This window comes from Micropterus salmoides, unplaced genomic scaffold (assembly GCF_014851395.1).
Source record: "Micropterus salmoides isolate LMB-PRFRI ecotype aquatic unplaced genomic scaffold, ASM1485139v1 Ms_hic_scaffold_13, whole genome shotgun sequence".
NCBI lineage: Eukaryota > Metazoa > Chordata > Actinopteri > Centrarchiformes > Centrarchidae > Micropterus > Micropterus salmoides.
In genome coordinates this window covers 7,139,415-7,153,790 of record NW_024040374.1, presented here as the reverse complement: position 1 = coordinate 7,153,790, position 14,376 = coordinate 7,139,415, and the positions used below count along the sequence as shown (strand labels likewise).

General features: G+C 39.4%; 1 protein-coding gene across 1 annotated transcript in view; it reads right to left on the bottom strand.

Annotated features, from left to right (window-relative positions):
* LOC119900379 (collagen alpha-1(XXIV) chain) overlaps window positions 1-13,665 on the bottom strand; it is a 92,348-nt gene extending 78,683 nt beyond the window's left edge. The window contains exons 1-2 of the mRNA XM_038715258.1: window positions 13,164-13,665; window positions 4,655-4,725 (exon numbers count right to left, since the gene is read on the bottom strand). Of these exons, the coding sequence (XP_038571186.1) occupies window positions 4,655-4,725; window positions 13,164-13,216 (124 nt within the window). The 5' untranslated portion in view covers window positions 13,217-13,665. The remainder of the gene's footprint in view (window positions 1-4,654; window positions 4,726-13,163) is intronic.
* Window positions 13,666-14,376: the final 711 nt, after the last annotated feature.

Below are 14,376 nucleotides of genomic sequence, written 5' to 3'. Positions count from 1 at the left end.
ACTGTAAATGTCAACTGCATTTTAGAAGCTGACCTGAACTGTGTATGTGTGTGTGCACATGCAAGGGAAAGAGAGGGGGATATTGAGAAGAAATACATTGTGAGTGAGTGTGTGCATCTGTGAGCTTACTGGTAGACCATGGCCGCAGATACTGCCAGAACAGGTGCGCTTTTTAAGCCTGTGTGTTTGTGTGCATGCGTGTGTAAGTGCATCTAAGTGTTTTTCTGGTGGGGACATCTCAAGGGCGGTTTGAGGAATTTTCATTGCTAATCCAGAGACACTACCTTTCTTTCAAGCAACTTCTCCTCTGTATTTTGGAAGCCAACTTTCAAAGAGGGGTTGGTTGATTTTGTATTACTGAGGGGGAAATTAATGCAATAACTCAACTAGCAATCTGCTTCAACAGAGCAAAGCTTTAAACTTCACCATTGTCTTCAATCATTTATTTTATAGATTTGAAAGGTTGCAACTGATAGCATTGTGAGTTCACAATGTTAACAACCGTTAAGAATGCAGACACTATAAGACAAAAAGCAAGACATCAAAGCTATAACATGCCTATTTCAGATGAGTTGCACGTGTACATCTTATCTTGTGACCTTTCACCTTGGTTGGGGGATCAAATCAAACTGCCAATAACATAAAAACTCTAGTTTGTGTGGACAGCAGACAAGTTTGCTCAAGCTAGAGAAACTGTAAAGGGCCGTATAAGAACTGTGCAAGGAAGCTTCAGGAATTAAAGCATATTATAAGTCACATAAGTCATATCTTAAATTTTTAGACATGAAGAAAAACTAGTATCCCGGCTGCTACCAAACATTTGTAGGTTTCAAAAAAGGTTGGTAAGAACCAAACGTCATTTAATTAGCCATTAATATATTACATTTTCAGCAGTGAGTACTAGAACATCTGGATCAGTGTTGATGCAAATATTTACCTCATCACTATCACAATATATTGTATTACTTGTCATAGAACAATGCAATTGAAAAAAGTGTTAACAAGTTTTGTGTAGTTAAAGTCTCATGTTAAAGAAGAATGATCAATCAGTTCCACATGTATAGAGATTTGGACTAGTGCTTTTTGTAAGGCGTTACCCTGCATTTCGCTATCAGAATCAGAATCCTCAGAGAAAAAGTGCGTTCAGTAAATGCCTTCTACTAGAAAGATGGAAACACAGGGCATCTTGCTGAACATTCTACATGCTGTTAATAAATTAATAATTTTTCCTAAACTCTAGGTTTATTTAAAACCTTTTCAAACCACACTAAATAATCTTAAAAATGCAATGGTATCGAGCACAAAACTAGGCTGTTACTACTACATTTACATTTAGATTTTTATTCATTTTGCTGACGCTTTTATCTAAAGCAGCTTACAATTGGTATATATGTCAGAGGTCGCATGCCTCTGGAGCAAACAGGGGTTAAGTGTCTTACTCAGAGACACATTGGTGGATGTGTCATAGTGGGGGGTTGAACCCAGGTCTCTCACATGTATGTGTCTTATCCACTGTACCATCACCACCCCTGAAATGTTCACATTTTATTCTCACATGAGCAATATAACAACAATATTAGTGTTATGGCACGTGGCTACAGGTGTGGATTTCTAGATCTGAGAAAAACAAGCTGTGGCACTCATCTGTTTAACTGTATGGGGTTTAAGGAAGTGAAGGATCTCTAAGGTCACAAGTTTTAACTTTATAGAATAAGTACTTTTGGGATGAAAGTACCAAAAGTCACATATTGTTTTTTCTGTTACAGATATGTTTGTTTGCTCCATAGCATTCTCTTTTACAGTGCTTTGGAGGGAGGGAAGCAGAGATCCAAATAGAGAACGTGCAATAAACAGAGATAAGACATACAGTGCATTGTCCTGGATGTGGTTTTACAGGGTTTTTAGTCCTGCGGCCCAAGTGGGAAGATTATCTATCTGTAGCTGATATAAGAACATACTGAGATGTCCTTGACATTCTTAGCCTGAGGTAATGTCAGCCCAGATTCCAATTAACCTGTCTCATATGTGAAGACAAGCTGCTCTAGCACTCTGTGCGCATTCCTCCTTTCCTCGTTATGACGGATTGATCCTGTTTGGAGTGGCCTCGTCAACTATAGATACATGGGGAGAAGACAATGCAAGATGGAATGAGTGGAGGGACCCTTGAGGCAGTTTGCTTCCTCTGATCAAGGGGCAGTAGAAAATGCACATACATGTGGATATTTGAACAAATATGTGAGGATTTATAATGAGGTCAACCTTAAATTCAATGTGATTCCACTAAGTGGAATTTCTGGCAAGGGTCTAGTGATATGTCACTCAAAAACAATATATTCTCTCAACAAATTCACAAAGCACAACCTGCTGGGATATATGGGATTATATACCAACGGCTATAAAGAAACTAAGTTGAGCCCCGGTGTTCATGCTTGCATGTGACATATTTTTTAGCTTTCTCTGATGGAGCAGAGGTGAGAGTATTGAGAGGAAAAAAGATGGTTAAGTGGAGAGACAGCGAAGGTTGAGAGGCTATTTAGGCTGCTTCTACATGCATGCTGTAGCCAGGAGAGCAAGAGCAGACATGTTGCAGGAGAACGTTAAAGAAGAGCAACGCAAGAGGATCTCCTTTTTGCAGTCACTGTCCCCAACAGCATATATATTTGCTCCAGTTTACAATATAAAGTAACAAAAATGTACCATGTTGTTGTCTTTGTGTTTTGTACTTTGGATCTTGCCATGCTTCTCCCCAAAAAGGTATTGCCCTATTGAGGGAACTTATTGTAAACTTTATAAACTTTATTGTTTTTGCAAATATTCACTCACTTTGAATTTGATGCCTTGATCCCATTTTCAATGGGAGACAGGTATCGACTGCAGGCAAGCCAGTCTAGTACCGCACTCTTTTACTACAAAGCCACGCTGTTGTAACAAGTGCAGAATGTGGCTTGGCATTGTCTTACTGAAATAAACAGGGATGTCCCTGAAAAAGACTTCACTTGGATGGCAGCATATGTTGCTCCAAAACCTGTGTGTACCTTTCAGCATTAATGGTGCCTTCACAGATGTTACCCATGCCATGGGCACTAACAAACCCCATACCATCACAGATGCTGGCTTTTGAACTTTGCGCTGATAACAATACAGATGGTCCTGTTCATCTTAGGCCCGGAGGAAATGACGTCCATAATTTCCAAATACATCTGAAATGTGGACTCGTCAGACCACAGCACACTTTTCCACTTTGCGTCCGTCCGTCTCAGATGAGAGAAGCCGGCGGCATTTCTGGGTGCTGTTGATATATGGCTTTCACTTTGCATGGTAGAGTTTTAACTTGCACTTGTTGATGTAGCGACAAACTGTGTAACTGACAATGGTTTTCTGAAGTGTTCCTGAGCCCATGTGGTAATATCCTTTACACATTGATGTCAGTTTTTAATGCAGTGCCGCCTGAGGGATAGAAGGTCATGGGCATTCAATGTTGGTTTTCGATCTTGGCGCTTACGTGCAGAGATTTCTCCTGATTCTCTGAATCTTTTGATGATATTATTGACCGTAGATGATGAAATCCCTACATTCCTTGCAATTGTAGGTTGAGAAACATTGTTCTTAAACTGTTGGGCTATTTTCTCACACAGTTGTTCACAGAGTGGTGAACCTTGCTTGTGAATGACTGAGCCTTTCGGGGATGCTCCTTTATACCCATTACTCTTTTCTCTTTCTCTCTCTCGCCTGCCATTCACCGGTCTCGTGCAGAGTTTTGCGTGCATGCCGTGCTGCTGACAACTGCATGCACGTCGCGGTTCCTCGTGGGTCTATTTCAAGTAGCCGGCTATTTAAAAACGATAAAATATTCTTTGTGTGGTTCATCAACGGTGGTAAATTATCCGAAAGTCCTGCGATGTGTGGACAACTCGACACAACACCAGTAAGCTGGGGCCCCGTCTTTTTCAGCAAGTGTTTCTCATCTGCCACTACACACAATATGCCTACTCATGCGCACTGACGACCCAGGGTTAGGGTTACAATTTTGGATTTATTTACGCACTTTAAAAACATTTATTGAAAGCTTTATTCTTTTTACATGTTTATTTACAACATTAAATGTTGAAATGTATATTGTAATAGGCTGTATATTAACTTAATGTGAGAAAACTGGTAGTTCTTTGTAAAATCAGATGTTGAGCACCCCCATATCGCCAAAATGGCATGAACCTTGTTTCGCTGCGAAGCTTTGACTGTGAGACTGACAGTCAAATCAGACTCCGTCCATCAAAGCATCGATCTCCGACTATTCGGGATCAGTCCTAATGTAAAGTGGCATGAGGCCACACCATGACTGAATGATTGTATATTAATAGTGGAAACTTTAATATCATTTCAATGACACTGATGAAGAAATTATATTCGTGGATATGTGGATATCGAAATCTGGTTGATACCGGAGTTGCTTAAGTCAGTATACTTGGAAGTAAGAGACTTGGGTAGGTGCGTAACACTACACAAGTAAAACTGAAAAATTTAAAATTTGTTAATACAATCAATAGCAATATATAGCATCACCTCTACATTATTCACTTAAGTGAAGTCACAAAAAGAGTACTAGTAATAATTTAAATGCTAATGTTTAGTTATGCATTAGGGTTCTGTGGTTTACCTTGAGCTAGGTATTCTTCTTCTCCAGAGAGTACTGCTGAGCATACTGACAGGAGCAGGATAAAGTTCCACCTAGAGGGACACACAAACACAAATAAATAAGAGATTAGCTCAATGTAATGATCTATTGAAACATAAGGCAACGTAGACAATCCAATCATTGTGTCGAGCTTATCATCACTATGAATTCAAATCAAAATCCTGCTACAAAGATTTTGTAGCATTTCTTCACTACTTTTTATACATGCATATGTCCACTTATTCCTTTTGTGGAGCAGTTCGCCAGTTTATCACAGGGCAAATGCAAATATAAACGCACATACATTTACATGTATGACTAATTTATAGTGTTTAAGTTGCTTTGTGTGTTGCGGCCTTGGATAAAAAACTTGGATAAAACCAATAACTTGGATAAAACCAATAACAACGTGGGGCTGGAAATCCATTCCAAGCCCATCTTTCTGTGATGCAACACTGCTAACGACTTAACGACGGCACCCTCTTCCCCTCAAATTACAATTTTGGTGATAAAGTTTATATGAGCAACTGCAGTTCATCATAAAGATGCATGTCAGGTGGTTTTCACTGTTTATGAAGCTCTGCCAAATAACAGCTGTTAGTATAGAACATCTTGATAACTTACTGATTAGGGTGCACTGAGACACTGTGCGGTTACAGCACACAGATTAAACACACAAGTTAAATACTAAATCGGCTCTACAGAAAACGCTGGTCTCTTGTTGGGGTTTTTATCTCAGTTGTGAATTATGGTGGACAAAATTTTGGTAAGTCTGAGGAAAAACACCTGACTAACTATTAGAAGTCTAGCCTTACTCTGCTGACATAATCAACTGAAATGAGCAGCTCTTTTAAATGACACTGAGATCTAGAAGTGGCTGATGGTATACCACTTCTGTTCTAGTGGCATATGTCACGTCTGAGTGTTAAGTCACTGTTGGTTTTGGTATGCTGCTGCAGTTTTACTGGCTTGTGTCACTTAAAAAGTGGCTGACGGTATGCCCCTGTGGCTTATGTTGATGCTTTACTGGCGTATGCCGGCCACTGCTGACGATTAGTATGTCCCTGCTATGTACTAAGTGAAAAACTTTTGGATCTTGGCGCTGCTGATCTCTTTATAATAGGGTCTCATGGTGATCATAGATGCATATATACAGGGGTTGGGGTACATACAGAGGTAGGGAAATATTTCCTTTAAAAGTCCAATCACATAATGTGTTTAGAAAGTATAGGAATGGCCACTCAAGATATTAGGTGAGGATAGGAGCGTGGGCCATCTGGAGGAATCAACTTTTTAGCAGTAGTCATTTTGACGTATCATGGCAGGAAAAACAGGCGTAATTAATTGCATTAATGATGACTTTGTTGAATTTAGGTGTATAAGCTACCAGTAAGGCTAACAATTTAGGCTCACTTAACATAAATTGATAACATAACATTAAACTGGGCGAGTTTTAGACGGCATCCATTTGAAAAGTTTGGCTGTTGCCAGTTTAACCTGTACTTGAATAAGTTATGCCAGTATGTTAAGTAATCTAGACAACGGTTTAGGGGTGCTACGGTTAACCGCTGCTAGTTAGCTAACGTTAGCCTGTAACATAATGACTGATTCTAAACTTAAAATAAGTTAAAGGTCAGTTCTACGGCTGAAATAATTAGTTGATTAGTAGACTAAACAATCAATTGATTAATTAGAAAAATAGACTAGATTAATAGATGATAAAACTCAAAATTTACTTGAAATCAAAAGTTACATTTCTTTTTTAAAGAACCTGGGAGCCCCTTAAAAGGCAGCTGTACTCCTATGTTTACAAAGGCATTCAACTTTGACATTTTTATGTCTGAAAATATAGTCATGCAGGGAGCTTTTTTTGTGTCAAATTTTATTGTTTCCAGACAATGATGGATTTTGTCTCAAAGGCATAGTTGGTTAATAACAATTTAATGCTGTTCATGGAAGCATGTACCAGCAAAGCTATGACCACACAGAGGGAGAAGCCCCAGCTAAGATTTAGAGAGAGAAGTGTCACGCCTGCCTTTCAAGATGAATTTTAACAACTTGTAAAGAGCACTCTGCCTCATGGATCTTCATTCCCAAAGCCATTCAAATGGGTTTTCAACCAGGCTTTTTTGAAAAACAGGAGACAACCTGCTTGTTCTGTATAATCTGAAAAGCCACAAATACCAATACATGATAACTGTGATCTAGCTACAAAATACTGTATCTGTAATACAGCAATACACAAACCACATCTTCATACACTAAAGCTTTTTAAAATGTCATCATGCAGGAAAACATCTTTTGTGAAACAAACACTTAAATTAACAATTAAAACAATCATATTCTTTAAGTTATCTTCCACTAATATGGAGAAGATACATTTTTTATTTATCTTTCACTAATATGGAGAAGATACATTTTTATATTATTCATAATAAGCCAGGCATATTGTGACCTTACTCTGTAACAGTATAACAATTCATGAAACCTCCGTCTTTTGACCCTTACTGACCCCACCTCTAGGTGGCAGTGCCCACCATATAGCTAGAGAGCCAGGGCAGCATGTACTATGTACATTACAATCAGTAAAAGGCAACAGTGTGTATTTACACATATAGTGACATTTGTTTTTCCTTCTTTAGATGAAATTTTCACATACAGATTATGTTAACAGTTTTAAAAGGGATGAATGTGCATCAACACTAAGTGTAAAAATAATCACGTTGCTCATTTTCATGTTATGTATGCTGTGTCCATCCTCTCCTCTTTTTTAGTCAAGAATACACCATCACCACTGTTAACATACACAATTACTCAACATTACACAGACCATCATGTGCAAGTACCTCCTCACACATTCAGTCTTTATTCCTTTATTCCTAAAACTACAGAAAAGATGGCAGAACATGCTGAGTCATCTTTGCTATACAGTCTCACCATTCTTGTGGTTATCCTACCAATGTAAAAATAATTACTAAATAAAAACTAAAATAATATGTAGCGTTACAAAACATGTTTTTAGATGTTTTGGTATATTGTTCATACTACAGGTGAGCATGAGAGGTGAAGTTTTTCTTGCTCATGTTCTCCTATCAGGTTCATCAGTTAAATCACGTGTCAAACTGGAAAATGGAAGAATAACTCTTTTGTAAATGTGGACTTAGATCAATAGAACTTTAATATAATTAAACAGTAGTCAAACTGCTATAGTGGTCAAATCACATCACATATAGTAATAGTATAATTCCAACTTTACATTTAGAATTAATCACGTAGAGCTATACTGTACATCCACACCACATCAATCACATACACAGCCGTGTACATAGCAGCTGCTGACACAACTTGAAGTAGCTTCTGGCAACTAGTGTGATGATTTCCAATACAGTGTGGTGGTAGTACAAAAGACAAGAGGAGACAGTAGTCCTGCTATTTTAATGTGCAGTTACGTAAGACTACTAAAAAGAGTACTATCAATCACAGGCTGCTGTCGTATCTTAAACCTTCAGGGATTATTATGTGAGTGTGATGGCTACAAACAGCATGGCAGCTGTCTTACAAACATCTCTCCTTCATGGCGTTTGAGGACCAGATTAACCCAGCAAAGGGGCTACAAGTGTTTGTGTGGCAGTGTTTGACGGAAATCCACAGACAGGCGGCCATGTTTGTTTTCTCGGAGCAATGTGGCCCCGCAGACTTGAGCAAAAAGAAAGGGAAACAGAGGCAGACAGAGAAGAAAGAGAAAGAGAAGCAGAAGCCAAAAAAAGAAAACAGAAAAGAAAAACACTGACTAAGTAGAAACACTATGAGCTGTGCCTGTCACCTGTTCCCAATCGAGAAATTGGTGTGACATTCCAATGCTAGGAACACAGACATTTCCCCAAAGCAGGGAAAAGCAATAGAGGAAAACGAGGGGGGAATAGATGATTACAATCATTCATCTGTTGATAGAGGATAAAATGACACTTACGAAGCCAATGACTAGCTGCTTCTGCTTAAAAGTTGGCACAGTTTAAAAGTAGACCAAAAAGAAAAAAAAAACTAAATATAACACTTAAGAGCTGGGTGGGTTAGGGGGTAACATTCCCGTTTGGAGTGTCAAGTAGGTCCATCTGATGCTGATTCAGATATCTTTTTTCTAACTGTCTGTCATGCAGTCTCCCTGTCCAGGGCTATTTAAGGCATCCCTGAGGCTCTGCCACCAAACAGACTCCAATCATTGCTTCTGCACATCTACAGTGACATAAGTACAAGTAGTGGGAACATCTCAACTGTACCATTTGCCATCCATCTGTCTCGGAATCAGTTGGTGAACTTTGTAACTTTTGACATTTTTTAGAGACGCACCAGCCACCAGCTTCATTGTTTCTTTATTAAATCCTAGGGTAAATCCCTCTCTAAATGACAGCACACTATGCCATGCTTTCTAGTCCTTGCAGTTAATGGAAAATACTGCTGAAAGCAAGACAAAGCTCCCCAAACACTGCTCTGTTGACTAAGGGAAATACCACTATGTGGGGAGTTGGTGTCATGTCAGGACTATAAATAATCACAACTTAACTCTCCCTCTGCAATGAATCATTCCAGCAGTCACAGATCTTACCTTTCTACCCTAAAAATGATCTTGGATCCCTAACAATGGTTCATTCAACTGAGGAAAAGGCTGAGAGGTAAATGGAGAGTGCTCGATTTGGCTTGGCAAATAGGAGCAAACTCACTTAAGGTCTGTTTACAATCCTCATAAGGTAAGGGAAACAGTTTTCTTAGGTTCATCACTGATGTCTGTCAGGGGGTGACTCATTGAGCAGTGACATTCACAGTATACTGTTTGCATGTCTAATTCAGCAGGCCACCTGCCAAATCCATTAGTTGCAACAAAGCATGCAAATATGTTAATCTACCCACACAACTCTGAAATGTTTGACTTCTTGAGGGAATAAACAAAAAGATATAACTATGAAATTGTTGTAAAATTCAAGCACAAAGCCAACAGCAGTTCTTCTTTATTTTGCCTTTGGTGGTTCTCTGATTTGAACGGACATCTTGGACCGTTTCAACAAATTCTATGGGAGTCCCCTTCACTGACCCATCCCGTTTCATCCCTTCTGTTGACTTTGAAAAGATTGTTTCTGCCTTCAAAATATCGCACCAGAAGATTTAGTACTCTTTGGAAGTACTCCATATAGAGTAATTATTCAGAAAATTGAGGTTTATAGAGCTTGACCTTGGAGCATTAGCCTAACCTCCACTGGTCCACCTCCCTTGGCAAAAATGTGGTTCAGTTGAGCCCAAGCTTTGAATGGAGTGGAATTCAAAACAAAGAGAAAGCAATGACTCCGACACATAAACAGTGCTCTATGGAGCTGTATTGAGGTTCATAATAGAAGTCACTTTGGCAAAAAGTCAAACTCTGAGAGAAATAAATCAGACATCTAAAAAATTACATCCATCATATATGCAGTAGATCCCGTGTTAAGACTCAGCATCACACACACACACACACACACACAAAGAACAAACGGATATTTCTCTCAATGAAAATATCTAAGTTTCTTGCTAATCAGGTGTTCCGTTCCTGCATGCTTCGCTTGTTAATCTCAACCAACACATTCCTGGACATGAACAAGTAACTGATCCACAGCCAATATCTGTTCCTACAGGCTGTGTTTCAGCTTTAGCACCTGTATCATGATAATTAATATTTCATTATAGAAGCACTAAGTAAGCTTGTCTTCTCCTCATGTCCAAATGGCTGTGAGCAAAAATTAACAGATCACCAAGTCTCCAGGTTGCAACTGTCTGCTTGAAGCTTTTCTCTGGCCAAGGCTTGAAATACTTTCCAGATCTGATCTATTTCCAAACCACCACAAGCAGCTGATGAATACAAATATAATTTATCAGACTAGTATGCCGGATGCTTCTTCTTTGACAAAGAGCCAAGCGTGGTGCATGTTTGTGTTCACTCAGAAGGGTTACTGGAGTCAAGAGGTTACTGAAGACTCGAGTAAAGATTGACTTAGTCCGAAAGACAGCAAGCAGACAAAGGGCTGTGAGTAAACTTCCACGGGCCTTTATTGGTTGCCCTTTTCCTGTTGAGGGGGGACCTGCAGATGTTGGGAGGGTTAAATACACTCACTCACACAGACAGGCCAAAAATACCTACAGCTACTGGTGTGGAGAAGGTAAGGATATGATCCCACCATGCATTATTTTTTAAGGATAATCAGGCTTACAGGTGAGAATACTCATCAAGACATTTTATTACATTTTTAGTCGGATTCACAGCTGTGATTGCAAAAGTTTAGATCATATAAATAATGACAAAAAAAGAAAAAACAGCGCATTTTCCCACCTCAGCAGCACCTTGTCTATCAACAGGCCTTGTTACAGGTAGTACTACATTCTAGCTTGGGCAGAAAATGATTCCAAATGAAACTGTTCACATTGTTTCTTGTAAGACACTTTTCTGTCAATTTTGAAATTGGGTGTCAGCATACGTTTTAGCAGCAGAGTTCTCAACGGAGACAAATAAAATCATTGGGGTGAACTGCTCTTTTAAGCATACAAAACAGCCTGTGTTACAAAGCGACTCTTATTGGCTAGAATACCTGGAAAACTAAAGATGACCAAGATGGCCATATTATAGTTAATTACAGTAAGTGTGATGGTAGCCCCACAGTCTCTGTACTTCTTGTAATGACAACAAGAGTTAGAAAGTAATGACATGTTACATGCTCCATAGCCCCATGTCCCGTGTACCATGTTTCTATTCCCCTGGGTTACACAGTAGACTTGTTCATGGATGTATGTATGGAGATATGCATCCTGATATAAATATAGTCTACCTGTAGCTTACTTTCAATAAGTGTTATGCTTGATTACCAATAGGGTACTCTACTCAGTTTTCCATTCCAACATTACACTGAACACACCTATGACTGAAGCACAGGTGCACCACATGACACAGAAGATAGATCAGTCAAACTCTTTTTCATTGTGTGTCATACATGTAATTGTGTTGTGGATTAAACTGCCCACTGTGTACACCAGGCAAAAATGAAATCATTAAAACATCATAAATTACATGTAATATTTGTATCAGCCATTAATCTTGGCCCTCTCCTTCTGTGGGCAATGTTTTTCCCATCTCCACTTCCTAAAAAACTTGCATCATCAACTTATTATGGTGACTACAAGCCAGCGTTGAGGAGACAGCATGCTCTCACTCAAGTGTACAGTATGTGAGTCTCTGCAGCTATACAGTCCAACCACTGCCAGCAATGAAGCAGCAATTCCTGCAACAGTGGGTGATTGTCTGGAGCTCAGGAGCCAGTTAACCACTGATGCATACACACTAACTCTCCCAGTGAATTCAAGGGAGGCCACACTTTTTCTCAGTCAACTCAGTTCGCCCATAAGGCACTCATTTTCACTCGCAAGGACAAAAAATTGGACCTCTCAGGATTTCAGGTTCACAGAGCAAACACTATCAGCAGAGAACAACATAATGCAGCTCAGCTCTTTCTGGAAGGGATTCATAACATAGTACAGACAACTTGGACTCACTTCTGATAGAAGAAAATACATTTCCTGTTAAGTAGCCTATGGAGGCGTGCACATTTCTCTAGCTCCACAGTCGCAGCTGAATGTAACAGGAGAACAAAACCTGCATGTAGGATGTCAGTAATAAACACTTCCATGAGGAATGTTTATGTTTAAAGGCATTAAAGATATATTTTCAATGTAAAGCCCCTTTGACAGTTTGAGTTTAATTAGGTTATTAGACTTTGACAGTTGCTCAAATGCTTATTATTATATAGTATAAAAATGATTTATCACTGACATGCTGAATAAGCATTATTGCTTCCAAGACATTATTAATCCGCCTCTCTCTACATGCTCCAGTGTTTACTTCCCTACTTCCCCGCTCATCATTGATATGTGAGTGAAAGATAAAAAGAAGGGGGATCAGCAATGGGCCACATGGCATTCAGATTATAATGCTGGAGATGAAGGCTGCATGTTCACATGGCTAGTTCAAAGTAATCTGTTACATTTATCAAGATAAGGAAGTTCACTGTAAAATGTTCCAAACTTTCAAAGTTCTAATACACATGTATGTCCATGGAAAAGTTAAAAAAATTATCGTGTGGGAATGGTTAGCCTGGGGAGCAGAGTCCATGTATGATTATGTTTATATGATTATGATGCATAACTAAATAATAGAAAGCCTAATCTTATTGAAAATATCATCAAATGAAAACAATACTAAAAGAGGTCATTGATTCCAATACTACACTGGGGGCAAAAACGTATAGCTGCAGGGACTTCAATTGGCGCTCCTGTCAGGGAAATACGCCAAAGAACCAGAACAGAAATAAGTCCCCCAGTTGCCATTTTTTATGAAAATCTGTTCTGGGAACAGGTTCAGTTGCGCAAATAGGTAACCACACATCTGCATAGCCTACTATTCAACCAAATCGCCACTTACGTTGCTGCCGCGGAAACGTGTCCACTCCTTGTCCGTTGAGCTCCTAAATGCATTTGTATGCATTTGTCCAGGCAGCAGAGATCTGGGTGAAAACAGAATCACACTCTAGAGGATACCTGCTCATGGGCTAACCCTTTGGCAACAGCCAAAGGAAGCGTAAAGTGGACGGTGAAGTAATGCCACCTCAGAATTTCCTCATCGTATTGCAGTCCGGAGGAGAGATCTCTCCCACTCTTTCAAACCTGAGCTTCTCAGATCCTTTGCGCTCTGTGGCGCACAGTGATCAGGCTATTTCTATCCAAAGTGTAGACACGCAACAGTTGCATAGAAAAAAGCTGGCTTGGAGAGCGGCTAGTCAGACTATTGAAGTGTTAACTCGACTGCTGTGTGGGAGAGTCAGAGCTCGCCTGCTTCTCTCAGAGCGGTCTCCAACACAACAGCAGATCCAGCTCTGCACGGCTTTACCTCCAGGCGGTGGTTTCTGCTATGTGCCTTGACTTGCACTGATGCAAGGGGACCCGTACTCACCCCAACACAACTCTTACCAGCTGGTGGTGTTGGATTTCACTAGTTACAGACTTGTGACATCACGGATAGATTTTTGGCTTGTGTTCATCAATGCCCTTTGTCTACTTTGACTACTGTTTTAGCCTAAAGTTGGAACAATATGGGTGCTAACTGTATAGTCAGCAGGGTAGAGGGCATGTTCTAAGTGTTAAATAGCATCAACTTGCTTACAAAGACACACACATGTACACACTAACACACACAAAGACTGAAATAAGGAAAAATAGAGGTGAGAAAGTCTTTTGCTGTAAAAACATGCAACAGTATACATGCACAGTGCAGTCTACATGCATGTGGTGCTATATATAAAACAACCATAATTCATCCAGGTCTCTATCATCTCTGGCCAGTATCCAAAACAATTACATTACATTAAGTAGGGCCTCCTATTAACTGCATTTCTTTTTGCATAAAATCACCAGCGATTATGTTACAGAACACCATGTTACACAATTCTCTGCAGCTCTGAGCATATAAAATGTAAAGATGGTTTACCAGTTGAGGCAGCAAGCTATATAATTTGAGGGGTTTGGAATTTGCATCAGCTCCATCTGATGAGATTTACACAAGCACATATTTATTAGGTGCATAAACCCTTGTAATGTTTATCCTAGAAAATTTGTTTTGCTCTTACATTGATTATAGT